This window comes from Agelaius tricolor, unplaced genomic scaffold, assembly GCF_023055355.1.
Source record: "Agelaius tricolor isolate 1412-34295 unplaced genomic scaffold, bAgeTri1.0.p SCAF_3, whole genome shotgun sequence".
Lineage (NCBI taxonomy): Eukaryota > Metazoa > Chordata > Aves > Passeriformes > Icteridae > Agelaius > Agelaius tricolor.
Window position 1 is genome coordinate 3179432 of NW_027269263.1, and position 19713 is coordinate 3199144.

At 44.8% G+C, this 19713-nt stretch overlaps 1 protein-coding gene across 1 annotated transcript in view; it reads right to left on the reverse strand.

Moving 5' to 3' along the window:
* Positions 1-192: 192 nt before the first annotated feature.
* The window catches only part of BCL2L13 (BCL2 like 13), a 39162-nt gene continuing 19641 nt past the window's right edge, over positions 193-19713 (reverse strand). Inside the window, exons 6-7 of the mRNA XM_071422171.1 lie at positions 16562-16705; positions 193-7422 (exon numbers count right to left, since the gene is read on the reverse strand). Of these exons, the coding sequence (XP_071278272.1) occupies positions 6613-7422; positions 16562-16705 (954 nt within the window). The 3' untranslated portion in view covers positions 193-6612. The remainder of the gene's footprint in view (positions 7423-16561; positions 16706-19713) is intronic.

Consider the following 19713-nt stretch of genomic DNA (forward strand, 5'->3'; position numbering starts at 1 on the left):
GAAAATTTTTTGTGCAAGTATTCGTGGTATTCTTCTAATTCACCATGGCTTCTGATGCAGCTGCCAGCAGTAGAGAGACTCTAGTCCTGTCCCTGTGCCTTGAATAAGCAAGTTTCCTGTAAGTAAAACCACCTTTTCTTCTGGTGCCTGCACTAAAACAGGGAGAGTGGAAGCACAGAAGTAGTCTACACATTGTTTTTGAAAACTGTACCATTTATTAAAGTGCAACCTGGGGGCATGGTCTTACAGCAGTGTCCCATTAGCAGAGGGAAAAATGTACATACCCCTTCACTTGAACTGAATATTGAACAATGAAGCTGGAAAGAACTTTCTTGTCAAGGTGGAAACACTTTTATTAACCAAATGGCACAAGAAGCTTTCGACAGTTTTCCCCAAAGGGCTGCACTTGCACGTTGGAAGAACAGCAGTGTGACGAGTTCCTGGGATAATGGGTGACCTGAGGACCAGTCAGGGTCTCTTCCCCCAGGTAGGCCTCTTGAGAACAGAATCCAAAATCCCTGCAAGTCTATCACTATTTGCTTACACCCAGCAGAAGAGATCCCCTAACCTGCAGCTTCAGAGCCAGTCCCATTAGTCTTTACTACTTAACAAATCAAGTGGCATTCTTTTGGTCTGAGTGGGTTTTTAGGTTTACAGTTGAATAAAAGCTTATCCTGCAAGTTAAAACTGAGGGCAAAGCCCCTAAAGGTACAGCAGTAAGATGCATCCTCTGCAGTTTGTTGTGTCCACATTGATAGTGTCCCTTGCCTGCCCTGCAGATATTGCAGGGAGATCAAAAGCAGCTTCCACTGGAAGCCAACAGGAGTTCCCTCACTTCTACAGCATCACCACAGACCTCTAGCTTGGAGGAAGCAAGTCAGCCTACCCAAGAGACTGAGAGAAGGTCAGCTCTAAGTAGGAAAAAAAAAAGTGATAAAGTTATTTAACTGAAGGAGGTGGAGCTGAGTGATGTGTTGTGGTTCCTCTGGACTTAACACTACTGACCCTTGCAAGCCAAGTCCTGGTCAGGTACCTTCACTGTACCAGACACAAACTGAATTCTGTTGCCTAGACCTGCTCCCTCTGGGCCTGAGAGCTTGCTCTACCTGAGTCAAGTAGTGCTAGCTTAAATTTTATAAACACCCCCCCTTCCATTTTTTTTTTATGGCAATACAGATCTTGCACTCTTAAGCACAGGTACATCCATTAAATCACTTGCAACCTTCCTGATGCTGAAATTAAGCAGTCCAAGCCACAGCTTTTGCCCTCATTAGGTAGAGCAGATATTGTGCCTCACACCCCTCCATCTTTCACAGAATCACCGAGGTTTGGAAAAGACCTTCTGAGATCAACTCCAGTCCATGACCAAACACCACCTTGCCACCTTGCCAACCCGACCATGGCACCGAGTGCCACATCCAGTCTTTTAAATCAGTCACCTCCAGGGACAGTGACTCCACCAGCTCCCTGTAGCCCATTCCAATGTCAAATCACCCTTTTTGTGAAGAACTTTCCAATGTCCATTCACCCTTTTTGTGAAGAACTTCCCAATATCCAAGCTAAACCTCTCCTGGCACAGAGCTTAAGGCTGTGTCCTGTTGCTGTTGCCTTGAAGAGCCTGATCCCCTCCTGGCTACTCCCTCCTTTCAGGTACTTGTGGAGTGACGAGCCCTGAGCCTCCTCCTCTCTAGGCTGAGCACTCCCAGCTCCCTCAGCTGCTCCTTACAGGATTTGTGTTCCAGACCCCTCACCAGCCTTGCTGCTCTTCTCTGGACCCACTCCAGCCCCTCAACATCCCTCCTGAGCTGAGTGGCCCAGGACTGGGCACAGCACTCGAAGTGTGACCTCACCAGTGCCAGGTACAGGGCAAGAATCGCTGCCCTGCTCCTGCTGGCCACACCATTCCTGATCCAGGCCAGGAGCCATTGGCCTTCCTGGCCACCTGGGCACTCTGCTGGCTCATGTCCAGGCTCATGTCCAGCTGCTGTCAGTCATGACCCAGGTCCCTTTCTGCCTGGCCACTGTCCAGCCACTCTGTCCCCAGCCTGCAGCACTGCAGGGGTTGTGCCCGAAGTGTAGGACCTGGCACTTGGTTTTGTTGAACCTCCTATGACTGACCTCAGATTATGGATCCAGCCTGTGCAAGTCCCTCCCAGAACCCTCCTATCCTCCAGAAGACAAACACTTGCACCCAACTTGGTGTCCTCTGCAAATCTGCTAATGTTCAACTCAATGCCTTCATCCAGATCATCAATAAAGATACTAACCAGGAATTTTTCACTGGGAAACACTTTCTCCCATTGTGCTCCAACAAGAGCAGACACAGAGCCCAAAATATGACATTCTACTGAAGCCCTGGGCTTTCTGATGCCTGTAGGCATCACACCTGTAGGCATCACACAGCCACGTGCACCTCTCCACTCCCCCATTTCACAACAAAAGATTGTAGTAATTACACTCTGAAACTGTAACAGGAACTTGCTCTGGCTTAGTGACTGCAGAGCCAGAAGCATTTCTAGTTTTTCCCAGAATAGCAACATCTACTTTACTAGGGCTTTGCCAGTACTGCCATAACACTGTAACTGACAATGAATATAGGGAAGGGTCTTATGACCTCAGATTATTTTATCTTCTACAATCATTAAAATGAAAGAAGACCAAACTTCAGCAGCTTGCTTGTTTAGTACTAATTAAACTTTTCATTTGTGACCACTAGAAAGCATTGATTAGTTTAAAAATCCTGTCCAAAGTTTTAGCCTAGCTATGATCAGGGGTAAGGGGGAAGGAAGGAAATTGGACTCTGGCAGCAAAACTTGTCCTGTGTAAGAGCACTCAGCACTGCAGCTTCCACCTGGCACTTGAGCTGCAGCTGCCTGAGCACAGCCAGAGTGAAAAATGAAGCCCTCACAAACAGCAAGGATGGATTCCTGGTAGTGCTGACTTGCCCCACAGCTCAAGGGCCTCAGGAGCCCACCAGGCTCCACCCAGCACACAGGAGCTGGCTGGGACGGGGCCCTGCATCTGCACTTTGGGCTTTTGGGCAACACAGGAATTCTGTCTTTGCTCTCAGCCTCTTGTTCCTACAGTGCCAGCTGAAAAAAGTCCTTGCCCAGCTCCCAGCCACAATGCCCAGCTAAGCACAGCTTAGAATTAAGCACAGCTGAATTAAGTTGCACCTTACCTTGAAAGCCTTTCCCTTGACAGCTCCTTATTGAGCATGCTGCCCACTGCAGTTCCTTAAGTATTTCCCACTTTTTTCACAGATCCAGCCCTCTGCTGTTTTAGCATCTCAGCTTTAGGGTATGCTAAGGATAAAGTGAAGATAGAATGGGTCTAAGGTAGATATTTTGTTAAAGTACAGGCCACTAGAGGACAGATATTGAGGCACTTCTGAGAAGGGGATGAGCAACACAAGTGGAAGTAATTCTATATGCCCTTTTGCAAGTGTATAGCTCCTGCCTTCCCTCTGCCAGCTAGGAGAGATCCACTACAGAGAGGCTGCATCACTCCTTTTAGGGTAACTGGAGCCTGCAGTTTAAGGTTACTGTGATATATTTGTAGATAGAGGGGAAGAAAACTTCCATTTTTCTAATTCTCACCTCTTAAGAGAGCAGCCTCTCACTCAGATCTGTAGGAACACTGCCATCTGAGCTTAACCCCCTTTGGTGACTTCCACACGGCCCAGCCCTGACCACAGGACTCCAAATTTTGCAGAATTCAAGCCCACAGCTGACCTTTTTAACTAGTGGAGTGCTCCCAGAGGAAAGAGACTCATACAATAAATTTTCTGAACATGTGGTCAGTTCAAATTCTCACTGACTTGCCAAATCTAAAAGACCCCAGAAGGAAAAGAATATTATAAACAAAGGACCAAGTAACCAAAACATACAGTGCAACTGATGCTCCATGAAATGCAGCAACACACCAGATACTCAAGGCTTCTGCCTGACCATGAAAATGCCTGACAGTCATTTATTTTCCTTACTACTGCTGCCACCTTCTCACTGCTGTGCATGGATGCTTTTTATTTCATGCCCCATTGGGCTCCCTGTGGCAATAAGTTTTTAACTTCTTCCCTTGCCAGCTTGGATTTATTCTTGTTTGTCCTCTACCCATCTCCACACTACTACTGAAACAACCCCATCCATCCACAGAGAAGATGAAGTAACACCAGCTCCACCCTCCCCCCTTGGTACACAAGTTATGCAGAGTGTCCTCAGACTCCATCTCTGCCTCAGAGTAACCTGCTGGGTGCCTAGAGGTGGGGCTGTACCAAAAGCAGGTTCATTGCCTTCAGGAAGGAGGGGATGTAAGTTCAGAACACTTTGTGCCCAGAGAGGAACCCAAAGCCATCAGCAAAGCAGCAGGAGAGCAGCCCTGCCCCAACCTGACCAAGCAATAAATAAAGCTGCCCTTGCCACTTCAGAGACTGTACCACACCCTGATAACCACGACATGTGAAATGAAGCAAAGCTGTTCCTGCATGTCCATGACAGACAGAGATGAAGAGACCTCTCCTCCACATGGGGGAAGCTCCTGCAAGGGGCCAGGAGGGGGAACTGCCCTGGTGGGAAGGCAGACACCAGAGAGCCCCTGTGGCATGAGGAGGTCCCAATGACCCCTTCTGGGGACACAGCACAGCAATGAGTACCAGCAGGGCACCAGAAAATGGCAAAAAAAAGTCAATTCCACTTTCAAATGTGATAAAAGATTTGGGTTTGTTTTTTTCTGATAAGGCCAACCTGCTATGTTTTGTACATGGAAGAGCAATCAATGATCAACTGTACAATCCAGAACTCCAGCGCTCTCAAGTTCAGTCCACAGCTGCAGTATACACACAACCCTTCCTCTTAATAGTCAACTTCACACACACACAGTTCAAAATCCAGTAAGTTTTCTAGAAAATCCATTTCACAAAAGCTTACACAAAAATAATTCCTCAGAATCTGACACATTCTGACTAACTTTCCAGCATCCTGGGATAGGAAAATGCAGCAAGAATATCCTAAAATAGAGAATATGCTAAGATCTCTTCATTCTGAGATCCCTTAAGAAACAGGCTCATCAAGAGATGTACTCTGGATATGGTTATTTAGAAATAAAAGTACCTTGTCTTTGTGCTTTGCGAAGACTTCCCCATAAGCTCATGTTTTGTTTTTTACATTACCACAAGTTCCCTTTCACCTTCCTCCATCTGGTCTAAGCCACAGTGCCAGCACCAACCCTCAGAGATCCATCAGTCCTGCCTGGGAAGCCCAAGGTGTTGCCCACAGAGCTGCAGCTGGACAAGGACAGACACACAGTGTGCTGAAAGAGGGACACTTGCGGCTGGATCCCACTAAGGAGCACAGCAGTACTCAAAAGGCTTCTCTCCACGCACACCTCAAGTGGTGTGACTGCAGGAAGGGGGATTTCCTTTTTTTGCCAAAGTTAATTGCTCATGATTTGTGAACCTGTAAGTGAGGTAATTACAGATTCACAGTCGCAAAAGAAGTTGCACTGAACAGCACTCCGGGCCAGGTCAGGAACAAGCAGATAGAGATGTTTAATGCTCTTTTGCTCAATTACTAGAATCCATTGCTTTATATATCTGGGATTCTGCCACAGGCAAGACCAAGTTAGGACTAAATACACTCTGTGCTTAACTTGGGAAAGACAATGCAGACTGCAGCATGACACAGGACAGCAGAGCATTTAATATCTGAATTGCACTTGAGGCACTGGCCTTGCTTCCACACGGGTTTGCTGTATTTTTGCTGAATATACCCCAGATATCAGAGTAGGGATCCCAAGGGCACCGTGTCCAGCATCAATTTCGTACCTCTGGTAACTGAAGGGTTTGCAGTAAAGTGGGCTGGGCAGGAGCAGAGCAAATGGATTCTCAAACCAGCAAATAGCAGTGTCCCTCCCACCCTCCTGGGCAGCACCTCTGCCCCAGCAACACCAGGATGCTCAGAGATAATACAGCTATAGAGAGGCAGCATCTTCACAGGATGGGGCTCCAGTAAACGTTAGGGGCCAAAACCAGTGTGAGCCAAGAGGTAAGAATAAGCACTGTCCCACTGGGGCTTAGGAAGAACCTGGAAGGTTATGAGGAGCAGTGCTGTACCTGAGAGGAAGCTGAGACAAAAGGGACACCAGCCTCTCGCTACAGGACTCAGGTTGACTAATATTTGTTAGGAGGGGCTCGGGGGCACAACGGGAAGTGACAAGACAGCACAGCTGCAATAGCGATCAATCTGAGAAGCCAGAATCTCCAGGGGCTGGCAGCAGCTGGCTCTCCCCTTCCCCTGGGGATTTTTTGTTCCAGTTCCTAGAGTATGAGCACCCCTTTCTTCAGCACCTGCACTTTAAGTTCTTAAATTTGCAGATTTTTTTTGTTTTTTTTTTTAAAAATACCCCCGTACTTTAATCACGAAAAACCAGTCCCCGCCCCGATTCTACTAAAAACATGATTGTCCATAGCTGGAGGCTTATTGAACAACCTCACCTCATCACCACTGAGTTACTCAAATGTCCAATTAAACAGCAGGCAGCTCAACCTTTAGGTAACACAACTACAAAAATTGGATGTGCTCTCTTCTCTCCTCCCTCCTCCTTGAGAGAGCTCTGTTACTTTTTCCTAAGCGCCAGTGCTACTCCGACTGCCACGGCCAATATAGCGACCGCGGCAGCCCCGCCGTACAGCAGTATAGATTTCCCTTCTGGCAACAGGATAGGCTTCTCCTCTGCAGCTGAGGATTTCTCTTCTATTTCTTCCAAATGGCCCTCTTTCCCCACTTTTTTTTCCCCTGGAAGCAGTATTTTCTCAGGTTCTGGTGCAGCCTTTTCTTCTGATGGGGCTAACTTTGGGACAGGTTTACTTAACACGGGGATTTCAGGTTCAACAAGCTCTTCAGCTGCTTTTCCCTTTTCCTCCTGTTTTGTACGCAGAAGTGCAGAGGGATGTGCTTTTTCAGCAGCAGCAATTTCAGGAGGTTTTATTTCCTGTAAAGAAGCAGAGGTTTCTGGAAAGGCTGCCTGTATGGTCTCTGCAGCACCAGCTGGCACCACTGCTTCCTCAATCCCCTCTGGTATCTCTTCCTTCTCCACATGAACAATGTCAGAGTTGGAAGAGTTGTTCTCACTCCTCTCTTCAGCCCCTCCGTTGCTGTCCAGGCTTTTGACCTCTTCAGGATCCATGGCCACCTGCTGCCAGGACTCAGGTCCCAGGGACACTGGCAGGCTCTCCGTGTGCCAGCTCTGACTGGCCGACAGGGAGACGGGCAGGCCCTCTGACTGCCACGACGTGGTCACCGTGGGGGACTCCGGGGGGCTCACCTGCCCTGAGTTGTCACTGGTCAGGATGTAGATGTCATTGCTGTCCTCTGCAATGAGCCCGGGATACTCTTCCTCTTCGGATTCCAAAGTGAAGACTGTTCCCTAGAAAAAAGGAGGACACAACACGTGAATGGTTCCTTCAGTGTTCCCTCCTGTATGGGACAGAACAGAACAGGACACCTGGAAACTTGATCAGCTGGAAGAAAGATGAGAGGGCCTCTGCAGGAGCAGCAGCTGCCTGACCTACATTTCCGTAGAGATTACAGGACCCAGCTGGTCCAGCTGACGTGTCGAGAGAATGGAACCCCTCACATAAGCTTTGCTGGGAGCTCCTCCTTTCCCTGACTTTATCACCATGACATCACCAAAATGCACCACATGGTCATTATTAACCTGACAAGACACTGAAGTCTGAAACCAAACTGCAATGGAACAAAGAAAAAGAAAGCAAACACAAGTACACGATCCCAGATGAATACCACTCCCCACTCCTTTCTGTGCAAGTGCTCTCTATTGCTTGTCCATTTTCATCTAACAGCGTTCCTCTGATATTGATTTTATCCCATTTCCAGTACTATGTGAAGTATGAATTTCTACTTTGTACCAACAAGTTGGAATCTACAGTAATTCTAGTATTTTACTACAATTTTAGCTATTCTTCAACAAGTTCACTTTCAAATACTGCCATTGTAACTTTGGCTACACAACTGAAGTTGAAACGAACAACCAAGCACAGACACCCAGACATGGTGACAGGGTTTGCTTGCTTTTATTTAGCTAGGAAAAATCTGTAGGCATCCTGACAATGGGTTTCAGCTGGAGAAACTGCAAGTGTTAAATACAGATTCCCTGCAATCAGCCCAGTTCATGTCCTGGGCTCTATGTTCCATGGCCTGGGATATCCCTTTGGCCAGCTCAGGCCAGCTGCCCTGGCCACGCTCCTTCCCAGCCTCCTGTGCCTCTCCTCACTGGCACAGCATGAGACACTGAGAAGATTGTACACTCACTCCTTTGGCCAGCAAGTTTTGCCCTGGATGTTGTTAAGTAGGAAATACTTTCACTGGAATATAAGCCACTAACAGACACCTACAATCAAAGTAAATTTTTTATTTCCACAGGTGATACAGACTCAGAAAAACTGCAATTAAACAACAAAATATTTAGGGGTAAAACCGGCAGTGTCATGAACCTCTGTACTAACCTCCTCTCTGTTCAGCTCTCCACTCCCACAGATCAGGATGAATTTATCTGCTGTCCACACCACATCACAACACACTAGACCATGCCTGTGGTGTGACATTAGAAGAAAGAACAGGGACACACACCACTGATAGCAGCTCTGCTCTTAACATTCCAGTGGAAGTGCACACATGCACTGACTCACTCAGCATAAGGCATATACAAAAATATTCCAAAACCACACTATGCTGCTGAGGATTTGTGAGCTCTGGTGATTGTACAAAAAAAAAAAACAAACCACCAACAAGAGCTACAGTGAGATGGCCTGAATTCCCTTGAAGTCACACCCTGTGCACTGGTGAAAGCCAAGAGGCTTTGAGCCATGACTCAGCAGCCCACAGAGGGGAGAATGGAGCCACCTGTAGTCGTGGGGACAGAGATTGCCCTGAAATTACAACCATGCTGACACTTCTAAATACATACTCTCACTGGAGATTTGCTTCTCACAAAACACAGGCAAGATCTGGGCACATCCAGAGGGTAACATGCAGGATAAACTGCTTTGGAGAGGGTAAGGAAATGAAGGGATGGTTACACAAGGAACATGGGCCATCCTCCTAGTTCCAAATACCTTGTTAATAAGTGTAGCAACACTACACCACAGCCTGCCTTCAGCAGGAGGGCCAAAGGGACTCAAGAGTTTTATTGTTCCTTTTCTCCTGCAAACTGTGCTGACCTCAAAAGAGTTATCAGCTGCTGGCTCCCTATAAATCAGAGCCTTATGCAGCCTGGCTGATTCCTTTCTGTCTTTACAGACAATTTACCTTCCGTGTCAGTGCCTCAGGGCCACACCTCCCCAGGCTTGGACAGACACATCTCCCTGGCTGGGAAGGCTGGGGCAGAGCTGACACACTGGCAATTCCAGCACTTTTTTGTTAAAAGCTCATGAAGCTTTAATTGAAAATCCAGACAGTAATAGGCATTATTTAGGATACATGATTAATATTTCTTGAGCTGAATTAAGATTTAATATGTAAAGTCAAGCGGATAAAGCTGGGATTTTGTGCTGGTTCAGTTGAGGTTTGCACTTTGGTGGGGTTTTTTTCTTTTTAAAGCAGCTGCGATAAAAACTGAATGACATTTAGGACAATTCTCTTGATTCATCCACAGATGTGACCCAGAAGCAAAGCTCCAACAGGCAGATTATTTCAGGACAGGATGGAACATGTGGAAGGATTTTTAATAACCTGAGGAGGCCTTACATAAGCCCTACACTTTAGATTTAATAGTAAGTAAGGAATGTATGTAAGCATTTCTTTATCTGCTTTGTGTTTATTTTAAGTAGACAGTATACTGCTTCAAACCAGAAACATCAGGGTTGCTTTTTTTCATATTTGCAGTTGCAAACTTGGGAGTGCTTTTCCTCCTCCAGCATGTTTAGAGAACCACATCAGGTGTGGTAGAGAAGCTGGAGTCCCTTGCTGCAGTTCCTGCCACTCCTGATCCCAACCACTGCCACTTGAGGGAAGAGTTGGCACACCTTAGGAGACAGAGAACTGCACATTCCCCTGCTTGGTTAGAACACAGCAAGAAAGGCCACATCCCATGAGGCAGTCCTGGGGAAAAGATCAGCTACAGAATTCAATCACTGTCCTCAGCCTATAGGGTTTGACCCAGGAATGCTCCACAATCCACAAGTTCCACTTCTACAAGTGACAGGAAGCATTGTGAACAAATGTGGCACACCTGCCCTCAGGAGAGGCTACAGCCAGTATGGTGAGCCACACTGGACAGCAGCAAGATAGTAACAAAATAATGAAATAAAAGTCTGAAAGATCCTACAATAATATAGTACAGAACTGTTACTTAAAAACACCTGTTAACTTTCAATTACGATTTAAAGACAGCAAACATAACAAAACCTCCCCCAAAACATAGAACCTGACTCTTATGCTGTCTATATTATCTTTCATAGTTTTCCAATATGTCTATTATTAAGTGTATACAAACAAACAGGCTCATTACCTATAGTATATAGTTGGTAAACAGGAAAACCTTTAACTACACATAAGGAAAAAAAAAATCCTTATTTACCAAAACAATAATTTCAGCATGATTTATGCAAAGCTGCTTCTGGTGCCAAGAGATACTCAAATCAAAATTCTGAATGTCTCAAAGATAAAAGCAACTCTTTTCTCTACAAAAAATAGTAGGAGTAGTAACACACATTGCATCTGTAATAGAGATGAGATGAGATTAGAACAGGAGATCCCCATTAAGGTGTCCAACAGAGCATTTGCTGCATCTTAGAGCAGACTTTGAATGTCCTTCCCAAGACCAGGAAAATGCAACAGAGCTGTGTCTAACTGCTGTTGAAGCTTCTTCTAGGGTTTGGTTTTATGTGTTCTTAAAAGCTCAACTGGTCTCTCTGGTTCAGTTCCTAAAGTAGAAACAAGCATGGATATAGATAGGCAACTCACACAAAACTCATTTCTGAAGACACAAAAAACCCCACCTGAAAAATACACAGCCCAGCAAGCCACCTTTACCCCCCAGATCCTGATTTTGTCCAACACAGGCAAAAATTCTGTACAGGTCAGAGAGAGCCACCAGAGGAAAAAACCTCCATGTTCCCTGAGCTTCAACCCCTCAACATGAAACTGAACAGAGACACATAAAATCCCTGAGAAAAAGGGTATCCTGAGGTTCAAGAGGAAATGCTTGCAGAACACAGTGTCCCAGGAGAGCAATCTTGGCTATGATAAAAATTTCGAACACTCAACTCAGCTAGGAAGTTTCTGAGGTGAGGGCACTGACTATCTTGTAACATAACCCATCCCAGACAGAAATGAGGTTCCCAAGGTGCTTGGACAGTGCTCTCAGGCACACAGTGTGGTTCAGGGCTTGGACTCAGGGATCCTTGGGGGTCCCTCCCAACTCAGGACACTCTATGCTACCTTCCCCACACCAACAGTGTCACAGCAACGAGCACTGGGAACCCATCAAATGCATTTGTGCTAAAATCCAGAAACAAGAGGCAAGAACTGGCCTATGTCCAGGGATCCTAAGACATCTCCCACAGGGAAATAAGCAAACTTCCCACAGCAACAAGCTGGGAATGTGCTTGCTGCATTCATTATCTGTAGCTGTGGCAGAGAAGCAGCTGTGTGCTGGGGCAGGGTTGCCTGTGCCCAGGAATGGCTTCACTCCCACCTGGGTGTGCTCAGGCTGTGGCTCCATGTGTTCCTGTTTCCATGCCCAGCCCAGTTATACCAAACTTTCTCAGATCTTCGTGGAAGTCAGATCTGACAGTATCACCCAGCTAATCCTTCAGAGAAATGCATTATAAAGGAGCTTCTGACAACACTCAGATACAGAACAAAACATTTTAAAATATAAAGAAGTCCCAAAAAGCCCTCAGGCGCTTACTGTGCCTCTCTGCTCATCCCTCTGAAACTGTCAAGATAGGTGGAGCCAAGAAAAAGGGAGCAGAGTTCTTACAAATAGGATTGCACTTTTTATTAAGGAAAAAAAAAGGAAAAGAAGGTCGAGTGAACCACATCAAAGCACTCTGATATTGCAGCCACTGCTCTCATTCCCTTCAAGGAATGCAGAAATGATCCTCTTCCATCCCTGCCTCCTGCCTTCCAACACAACCTCTACAACCTGCAGAAAGCCAGCATCAAAGCAACACCCTTTAGGTTTCAGTCTTATGGGTTTAAAATTAGGTAAATTCAGTTATTTATAGACCACTTTTTCAGATTTGAAGTTGTTGGAAGGGAAAAGAGAAAGGAGATCTAGTTGCTTCTTTACTATTTAACGTCCTTCTTCAGCCACAGTGCCTAAAAATTTTAAAAATCTGTTACTGTACCAAAAAAGTTACATATAAATAAAAGTGGACCATTCACTGCAGTATTCCAAACATCAAGCAGAATTATTTTGAAAGGAAAACTCCTTTCTAAGACTCCTCTAACTAGACTGCCTTTTCTTGCATCTCTGCCACATTAAACTTACTTCTCCCTTCTCCAGCAGAGCACGTCTCTATTTCTGCATTGTCATTCCCAGGGCAGACACCTGGACTGCTGCAGATTTTCATCTTGGGAAGCACAAACTGACTACCTCACCTCCCGAGGATAACAATTGCCTCTTTACTCTCTTTCTCCTCCTGATTGTCAACACTCTGTAATATGTGCATTATTCAATCACCAGCAGCAAAGAAAACAACTAAACCAGCTGCAAAGCCCAAGACAAAACACTGGAGACACAGAGAGAACAGCTCCTCTGAGGCTGAGATAGGAAACTGTAAACACTATGGAAATTTTAAGCAAATTTACTTTTACCCCTTCAACATGGGCAGTTAACTAGTTAAATGCAAATCCAGGTCTGAACTCCATGAGACAAGACCCTTGGGAAGGTAGAGACAATTTCTGCCACGGGTCACAATGTAACTCCCAGGCTGAGAAGAAAGGTTTTATTAATTGCACTCTGATAAACAGGTTCAAACAAGGGGAAAGCAGAGGGGCTGGTAACAGGAAGGGGAACCAGAGAGAAAAAAAAAGGCAGCTAGTTTCTAAGAAAACTTACACTCTTTCCTCCTTATAGACATTCCCAGGTATTTCTAAAAAGATGCAATCTAACCATGGAAAACAGGATCTGCAGAACTTGAGAAGAAATAAATTATTTGGGAAGGGTTGGGAAAGGAAGAGGGGAAAAAATCCTTACCAATAGACTGGTCTTACTGTGCACTTTTCCAGGAGACCAAGAATTGCTTCTGATGCAGCAGCATCCAGCCCTGGAGAAGTCAGAGGGAGCAAGAAGGCAGGGGAGGTAGGAGGAGAGAAGGGAGGGGAGAGGAGAAAGGGGAGGGGAGAAGAGAAAAGGGGTGGGGAAAAGAGGAAAGGGGAGGGGAGAGCATGCTCTACACACTGTGTGTCTGTAGAGCCCTGACTGCTTTTGGGAAAGGAAAGAAAAGAACAAAGCTACTTGTAAATCCAGCTGGGTATTGTTTTGCAATGGCTCAAGATGGAAAAGGAAGGTCTGAGTAGGACCAGTGGACCCACTAGTCAGGAGGAAGAAATGTGTGTCCCCCATGTGTCTGTTTGGAGAACCTGGAAAGCCCAGCATGCTTTTTGCTCCAAAAGAGAGGTCATGCTAAAACTTAGGAGTCAAACAGGTAAATGCAAGAGTTGCAGCCAAACCCATCAGAGCAATTAGTGAAAGAGGGAACATAAAACTATGCCAGCCATTCCCTCACCAATCCACCAGTACATTCCAGTCCCACAGTGTCATCAAAAGTTAGCTGAATTACAATTTTAGTGCCTGAAGGGAGAATGGGAGGGGAACACTCACTGTTTCAACACACCATCTCAGCACCATATCTCTGTGGGACTGGCATGGAAAATAAAAAAGCAACTTCTCATCCTCCAGGATATCAAATTTCTCATTTCCCAGAAGCCATGCCAATTTCTTGAAACCTGCTGCATAGCTACCCAATTTGTAAACCTTTACTCCCTTGAGCTGGAAATTTTGCTTCTGGTTAGCTGTGTACCATCCTCAGTCAGATGCTTTCCTGGACCCAGAAGCCTCCTGAGCTCACAGGAGAGCCTCAAGTCTTGCACACATGCAGAACCCTGGGAGCTCTTCCAGCTGCACTGTGGCTGCAGAGAATGATGCAGCAAATGGATGACACAGCTCTGTGGGATTCTGACTCCACAGATCTGCAGTGAGGCACAGGAAGGGCTCAGCTGACCCCTTACCTTTGACTGGCTACTCCCCTCTTGGCAAAGGTTGACTTCAATCCAAAAATTGAGGAAGATCCCAAATGGCGCCAAGGGATGAGACAGCACCAGAGACACTACAGAGCTTTTCAGGTCTGCCCTGAAAAGCTGGCTCCTGTGAAGCTCTCCTCTGCTCCAGATCCACAGAAAACCAGACAGGCTATTCTTGCATCTCACTTTTAAGCAATCTCACTCTCAGCTGCTGCAGGAAAGACCTAACTTCATACAGCTCCAAAATAACACAAAAATTGAACCTCTTACTGTCACAGCACCATGAGTCACTGGAGACTCCCAGGTTTACACATTGCCCTTATGGCTCAAGCAAATTACTGTCAACTTGATCCAGCACACAGAGCCCCCGTGGCAGATGCTTATCTCAGAAAATTCAAACACTCCAACACTTCCCTGTGGCTACCAGCCTGACAGGCTCTTCCTGGCCCTTCTCAGAACACAACCACTCCCATCCTGGCCCCATGCCCTGCTCCCAGCACTGCCATCCCATAGACTGGGAACAAACCCAGAAATGCACCACAGGGTGAAAATGAACCTTTTCCTCACAGGAAGGAAAAAATAAAATATAACCATACATTCCCCTTCCTCCACAAAAAGCCACATGCCCAGTGGGTCCCCAAGCCCATGCCCAGAGCAACTCACAAAGATTAGTGCAGCTACATTAATTCATCTGGAAAGGATTTTCATCACCTAGTCTCTTTCCTCGCCTCTTGTGCTGTTTCAAAAATAGCTCTGCCTTGTTTGCTGCCCTGCCTGTGTCAGTCTGATTTTCTGCCTGGCTGGATGTGCACAGACAGGCTGGGAGCTCACTGGACACCCCCACCCTGATCTGTCCATCCCTGCACAGCCAGCCAGACACCAAGCACAGCCGTGCTGGAAAGCTGCTTGTTTTCAGAAGCTTTGAGCTCTATGAAGTGTGTTTACAGCAGGCCTCAAAAAGGGGCTGGAGAACACAGCACAGCCCTTCTGGAGGTCAAAAAACAAGGCAGAAAAGCACAGCAGTACTAACATTGATCTGTGTAAAAGCTGCAAGTAAGGGCCTGCCCTGGGATGAAAATACTTTTGAGATATGAGTGCATTTATCAAATGACCCAAGGTCACTTGGCTGTGTGCTGTTAGTGCTTCTGTCCATTAAAGACAAACAATCCCTCCCATGGGCCTTGAGAACTGCTCTCCACAACTGCCAGGAAGGGAACAGGTAAAGAAGGTGCAGATGTGCAGGAATTCTGGAACAAGCTACTCTTCCAAAAAACCCCTCAGGTAAACTCTTGAAATACGAGAAGCTTCTGAAAGAGATTTTTCCTACTAGTACTTTTTTATCACTGGGTTTTCCTGAACAGCTTTTCTTTTTAGAATAAATCAGCTTGCTGGAGCCATTTCACAAATCCCAGATTAATTCCATTCAAATCTGGCATTCTTCCCAAACCCAGTAATCCTAGGCTCAGCCTTCAAGACCCAGCTCATCAGCTGTGAGCTGCGTTTCTGAAGGATTTCTAAATGAAACTTTCTCAGCATGCCATGACTCAGGAACACTGCTTACCATGAATTAATGATTTCTACAAGGAAAAATGCAGCACAAAGAAATCCTGATTGCTTATTCTATGCATGTTCCTCTACAGCTATAAACTCTAACATGCCTTAGCTATCTTATCACTTATAACAAAAATTAATTAGTGCCTATTGACATTTCTGTATCAAGTGCTCGCCAATTACCTATCTGCTAAGAAACTCTCTGAAATTTAAGAGGAGGAAAAAACCCAAATTCCTTTTCCAGCAGTCACCAGAGGATGAAGATACCATTAAAAAGAGGAGCTTTTTGGGCATATAACCTCTTGTTACAGGTTTCTGCTTCCAAATGCAGTGCTTCATGTATATTAACAGGGCAGCACAAAGCTCACCATACTGCAAGAAATTAGCACCTTAACACACACTGTATGAAAATTAATTGTTATCTGACACCTAAGGACCTCTTCAATTTCAACAGCATCCAACAAACCACGCAAAAACTGGAACAGACTGCCTGGGGAAATTGTGGAGTCCAATCACTCAGGTCTTTAATATCAACATCAGAAATGAATGCCTGAAAGTCAGTTCTGCCTTGGGGCAGAGAAGAGAAAGAGATGACTGCCCAAGATCCCTTTCTGCTCCTGACCTCCTGAGCATTTTTAAATTTTTTTTTTCTGAGTCATTCCTCCTTGCATCTGCTTACTTCTAGCAACCCCTCTTAGCTTTCACTCCTACTAGGATCACACTTAGAAATGAGGTCTTCTTACCCATCCTCCTTGTTCAATGATATAATCTGCAGAATAATCTTCTAGATATGTCACCCCAAAGTTCACAAGGGCACTCAGTGGTTCCTGGCCCCGTCTGGTCAGCTCCATCAGAAATTGTTGTAACAGAACCAGGGGCACCAAGACCTTCAAAAAAAAAAAAAAAAAAAAAGAAAAAAAAAAGAGTGTGAATAAATAAATACAGAAAGCATTATCAAATGTACCAGGGACTATACACTTCATTTCTGAGAAGACACAAGGCAAACACACAACAAAATGCACTAAAAAGGAAGCACTTAATCTGCTAAGCAAAAACCCACAGTCTAATTGAGTTAGACTAAGAGAAATTCACATTTAGAATTAATCTAAGAGAATTTCACAGAACACCACTGCAGTGTTTTCTTAAACCCCACTTTTTTCCCAGCACAGGGTTCAGGTAGAGAAGCAGAACAGGTCCAGAACTTGCTACCCCAGAGGTGAAAAGACACAACATCATAAACAGCTTAAAGGGATATGCATCCAAATGCAAACAGCAAACTCATACACATTCTTGAACAGGGACACTGCACTAGACAGTCTCTTTAGAGGTTCACACTTAGCTTTGAGGCAGGACAGAAACAAACACCTCCACCCAGCAGCATAGCATTACAAACACGTTTAAAATGACAAGCACAAAGCCCTTTCCATGTCAAACTCTCCCTCTGATACCAAATTTAACACAGAGAGATCTTCCTCCCTCATTTCCTACTCCCATTCCTCTTTAGAAACCTTTAAACTGAATGTTCAGCCTTAACCTAAATTGCTCTGGAAGATGCAAGACTGTGAATCCACCTCCTTCACATTATACAGTTCTAGACGCTTCCTTCTGACATTATGTTTTTGTTTATCTAACCAACATGCAGTTGAACTTTTAAACTCTAAATTTATTCTCACAGAGCATGCAAGTGGCCCTCTGGGCTTCGTTCATATGCAGCACCTCGCCAAGGTCGGGAAGCTGGCATGAACCGCAGTCATTAGCATCTGAAAAAGCTTTATTATGACACAAGAGAAAAATATTTGTTTTACTGCATTTTAATTGAGTCAACTGCACTGCACATCTATTCACTGTGCAGACTGGAATGCTGTTTCCCAGCTGCACAAGGGACATGAAGGCTCTGCTACTGCTCATACTCAACTCCTAATGCCTCCTTTGCTCTCCAGTCTCCTCCCCCATCAGCTTGGTTCTCCTTTCTGTAAATATCCTGCACTGCTATTACCAGAAATCACACCTTAGTGTGCAAAGCTGGAGGAAGATGAATAAGCAAGTAAGCTGAAATTGAGATTTGTATTAAATTCATGGTGGCATCACACTGAGATTGACTACTAAAACCAGATAGGGCCTAAAAATGCCCATAATGTGATAAATTTAAGATGCTCCAGCTGATTAACAAAGGAGTACAAGAGTGTGGCAAACAGGTTATGTCACAGACAGAGAAATTATAAAAGAAATTTATAAAATAATTTAGAATATATTTATTATTTATTGTATTTAGAATATATTATAAAAGAATTTAGCCCAGCAGGTCTCATAAGATCAGGCCTGCTCTGCTAAATTAATAGTTGGCCTGTCACTTCTAGGTGCAGCTGAGTACTTTGGAAGTTCCCATGCAAAAACAATCTTGGTATGAGTAGTTTGTTAACACAACAACCAATTCTAGGGGAGAAAAACAACTAGCACCTGCATAAACATGAAATCTGTCCCATGAGAATCAGTGAAGAAAATATGTAAACAATTCAAGAATAGAGAGATTTGACAGAGAAGTAAAATATCTCTTACTGACCAACGGCAAGAAAGCTGCTAACCAATTAAAGTTGCACAGAAGGCCTCTAAAAACTGTATAAAATGAGTTGTGTGAGTAAAGAATTGGCTTTTCCTGCATTAAGAACATGGAGTCTCAGCTGACTTCCTACAACAAGGTTATAGTAGTGTTGATCTGTGCTGAACAGTTAACACTGGTAACTGTTAACACTTCACTAGGGATGTGTCATGGTGCCAGAAGTTTAGAAGTGTTTGAATTTTAAAAGTGTTGGGGTTTTTGAGGTTCTTACAATTAACCTCAACTCAGAGGCAGAAGAGGTGCAAGATCACAGTGCACAGATATAAGGAACAGGTCAAGATGAGGTGTCAAGAGGAATCAAAAAAACTCAAGCTCAAAGCTAGGGATCTTTCAGAGGCTTTGGGCACACCCACATAACTCTACAGCAGCATGAACACTGAGATCTCAAAATATTTCACATTTAATGAGGCTGAAGGCAAAAGAAACAAAAGCAAGGAAGGGCTCCTTGGGAAATGAAGGGAGCTAAAATGCTGGCATAGTGAATATGATTGCTGCCTTCTTCCTTTGCCAGCTTGATGCCAAATCTACCCATTCACCCCAAATTCAGCAAGCCTCTTCAGGGCTCAGAGTGAGGGACCAAACTCAAACTCCAACATCCAGTCCCACACAGACCAACAAACACCACCCAGCTTTCTCTTCCTGCTGAAATTCTGACACTCCTGCCCCTGAGACCAGCAGGAACAGGAGAGGCTGGCCCTAAATTCACAAAAAAAATCACCTCACAGTACTTCCATGGATGTTAACACCATCTTTGTGTACAGAAGAGCAGCTGTGTGAACAGTGGTGAGATTTAACTAGAACAAAGTAAAAATACAGCCTCTGCAATTCAAAGCAACTGCAACTCCCTCCACCAGCATGCCTGGGAAGGAATGCTAGGGGCTATTTATATTTTGACTGAAGAAAAACACACAGAGAAAAAAGTTGGCAGGAGAAAACTTCTAGGGAATCATTATAAAACCCACTTTGCTATCAGAAGATAGCTGATTGTGTAAATGAAACCCTTGTGTCCACTACACTATTGCAATCCCATTGTACAATGTTACAAATTTAAATGTACACAAAAAAGAGACAAAGAAAGTTCAGAGGAAGCTGTATTTTTTTGAGGAAACTAGATTCAAAATTATTGCAGTTCTGTGTACCTTTTGACTATTTCAACTTAAAATTAACCCAATTCTTCACATGATTATTTCTTATATTTTTGTTGCACTATTCTTTGCCCCCCTTAATCAGTAAGAATGGGACACTGAGATAACTGCTACCCTACTCACCAGTTCAACT